The sequence below is a fragment of the Capsaspora owczarzaki genome (assembly GCF_000151315.2).
Source record: "Capsaspora owczarzaki ATCC 30864 unplaced genomic scaffold supercont2.10, whole genome shotgun sequence".
NCBI classification, from domain to species: Eukaryota; class Filasterea; order Ministeriida; family Capsasporidae; genus Capsaspora; species Capsaspora owczarzaki.
The window spans coordinates 903,586-904,826 of NW_011887301.1; the positions used below are offsets into that span (position 1 = coordinate 903,586).

The 1,241-nt window shown below is 56.1% G+C and overlaps 1 protein-coding gene across 1 annotated transcript; it reads left to right on the forward strand.

Annotated features, from left to right (window-relative positions):
- Positions 1–17: 17 nt before the first annotated feature.
- Positions 18–1,221, forward strand: CAOG_08944 (hypothetical protein; the record flags this gene model as incomplete). Its single annotated transcript, XM_011272313.1, has 2 exons — positions 18–916; positions 1,012–1,221. Coding segments are annotated over 2 exons (1,109 nt in total), but the record flags the coding sequence as incomplete, so codon positions are not given.
- Between the last annotated feature and the right edge of the window lie 20 nt (positions 1,222–1,241).

The window sequence follows — 1,241 nt, forward strand, 5'->3', positions numbered from 1 at the left end:
ATGGCAAAGCGTTCCAGCTTCGGCATCCTACTTTGGACCCGGCTTTGCCAAACTCGTGGGTTCTTGCTACGACCCCTGTGGCGTCGACAGAAGGATCAAATTTCGGTAGTCCTGGATGTGCTGCACGCGAATCTGCTTCGGCTGCAAGTGCCGCTTCCACCAGCCTGGCTTCGTTTGCTTTGGCTGCAACTGCGGCTTCGAAAGCTTCAACCAGCGTGGCATCAGTCGCTTCTTCTGCCGCGAGAGCCGCTTCCACCAGTCTGGCTTTGGCTGCAACCGCCGCTTCCACGAGCCTGGCTTCGGGTGCATCGTTTGCATCGAAAGCCGCAACCAGTCTGGCTTCGATCGCGTCATTGTCTGCCAAAGCAGCAAGCGAGTCTTCTGCCTCTGTCGCATCGATCGAAAACCTTGTTGCACATACTTCTGACGCGAGCTCGGAGCTCGATGTCTCGTCCTCTAATACGGAGCCCGGTGTCTCATCACCTGTCGCACCTTCGAGCGTTGTGAATCCTCCCTCCTCCAATCCGCTCTCGAGCTCTGCTTCTTCCCGATTGAGCTCGACAGCGCACCGATCAAGCTCAGCCTCAGCACACACTACACGCGCGTTCATTGTTCCTGGCGATCCGAACGCAGACAAAAGCAGCAGCTCAAGCGCCATTCCTATCGCTGCAGGCGCTGGTGCTGGCGTTGTTGTCCTCTGTATTGTAATTTTGGTGTTGGTCGTTCTGTATCGGAAACGGCAGGCAAAGCGCAAGCACCAGTACGATCACCGTTCCAACGAGCCAGCACAAGTCGAATCGGTTCACAACCCGCTCTTCACAGCTTCTGTTTCTTCATCGAACCTTGGCACCCAAGGTCGCACCACACGTCCCTCTGAGAATATTGCGCTGCAGTCAATGGATCCTGCGTATGATGAGTGAGTAGCACAGCGACAGTGAGATTGGGGAGGGATTGTGTGAGTTGATGTGTTGTGCCATTCACTTGTACCGTGACTCTGCTTGTTGCTTCTAGCTTGCACCCGAAATCAGTTGGACGAGACTCTGTGGTCTACGCTTCTCCAGCTGCTGTGGGCAAAAACAAGGAGCACGAGGCTCTCTACGAGCAAATTACGCGCCCCGATGGCACACGAGAGAGCATGTCGTCCGCCGGATATGCCAAGCCAACAAGCACGCTCCGCAAGCCATCTCTCTACCGAGTATGCTCGATGCCCGACGCGTACGCGTATGGCGCATCGCCCCCTG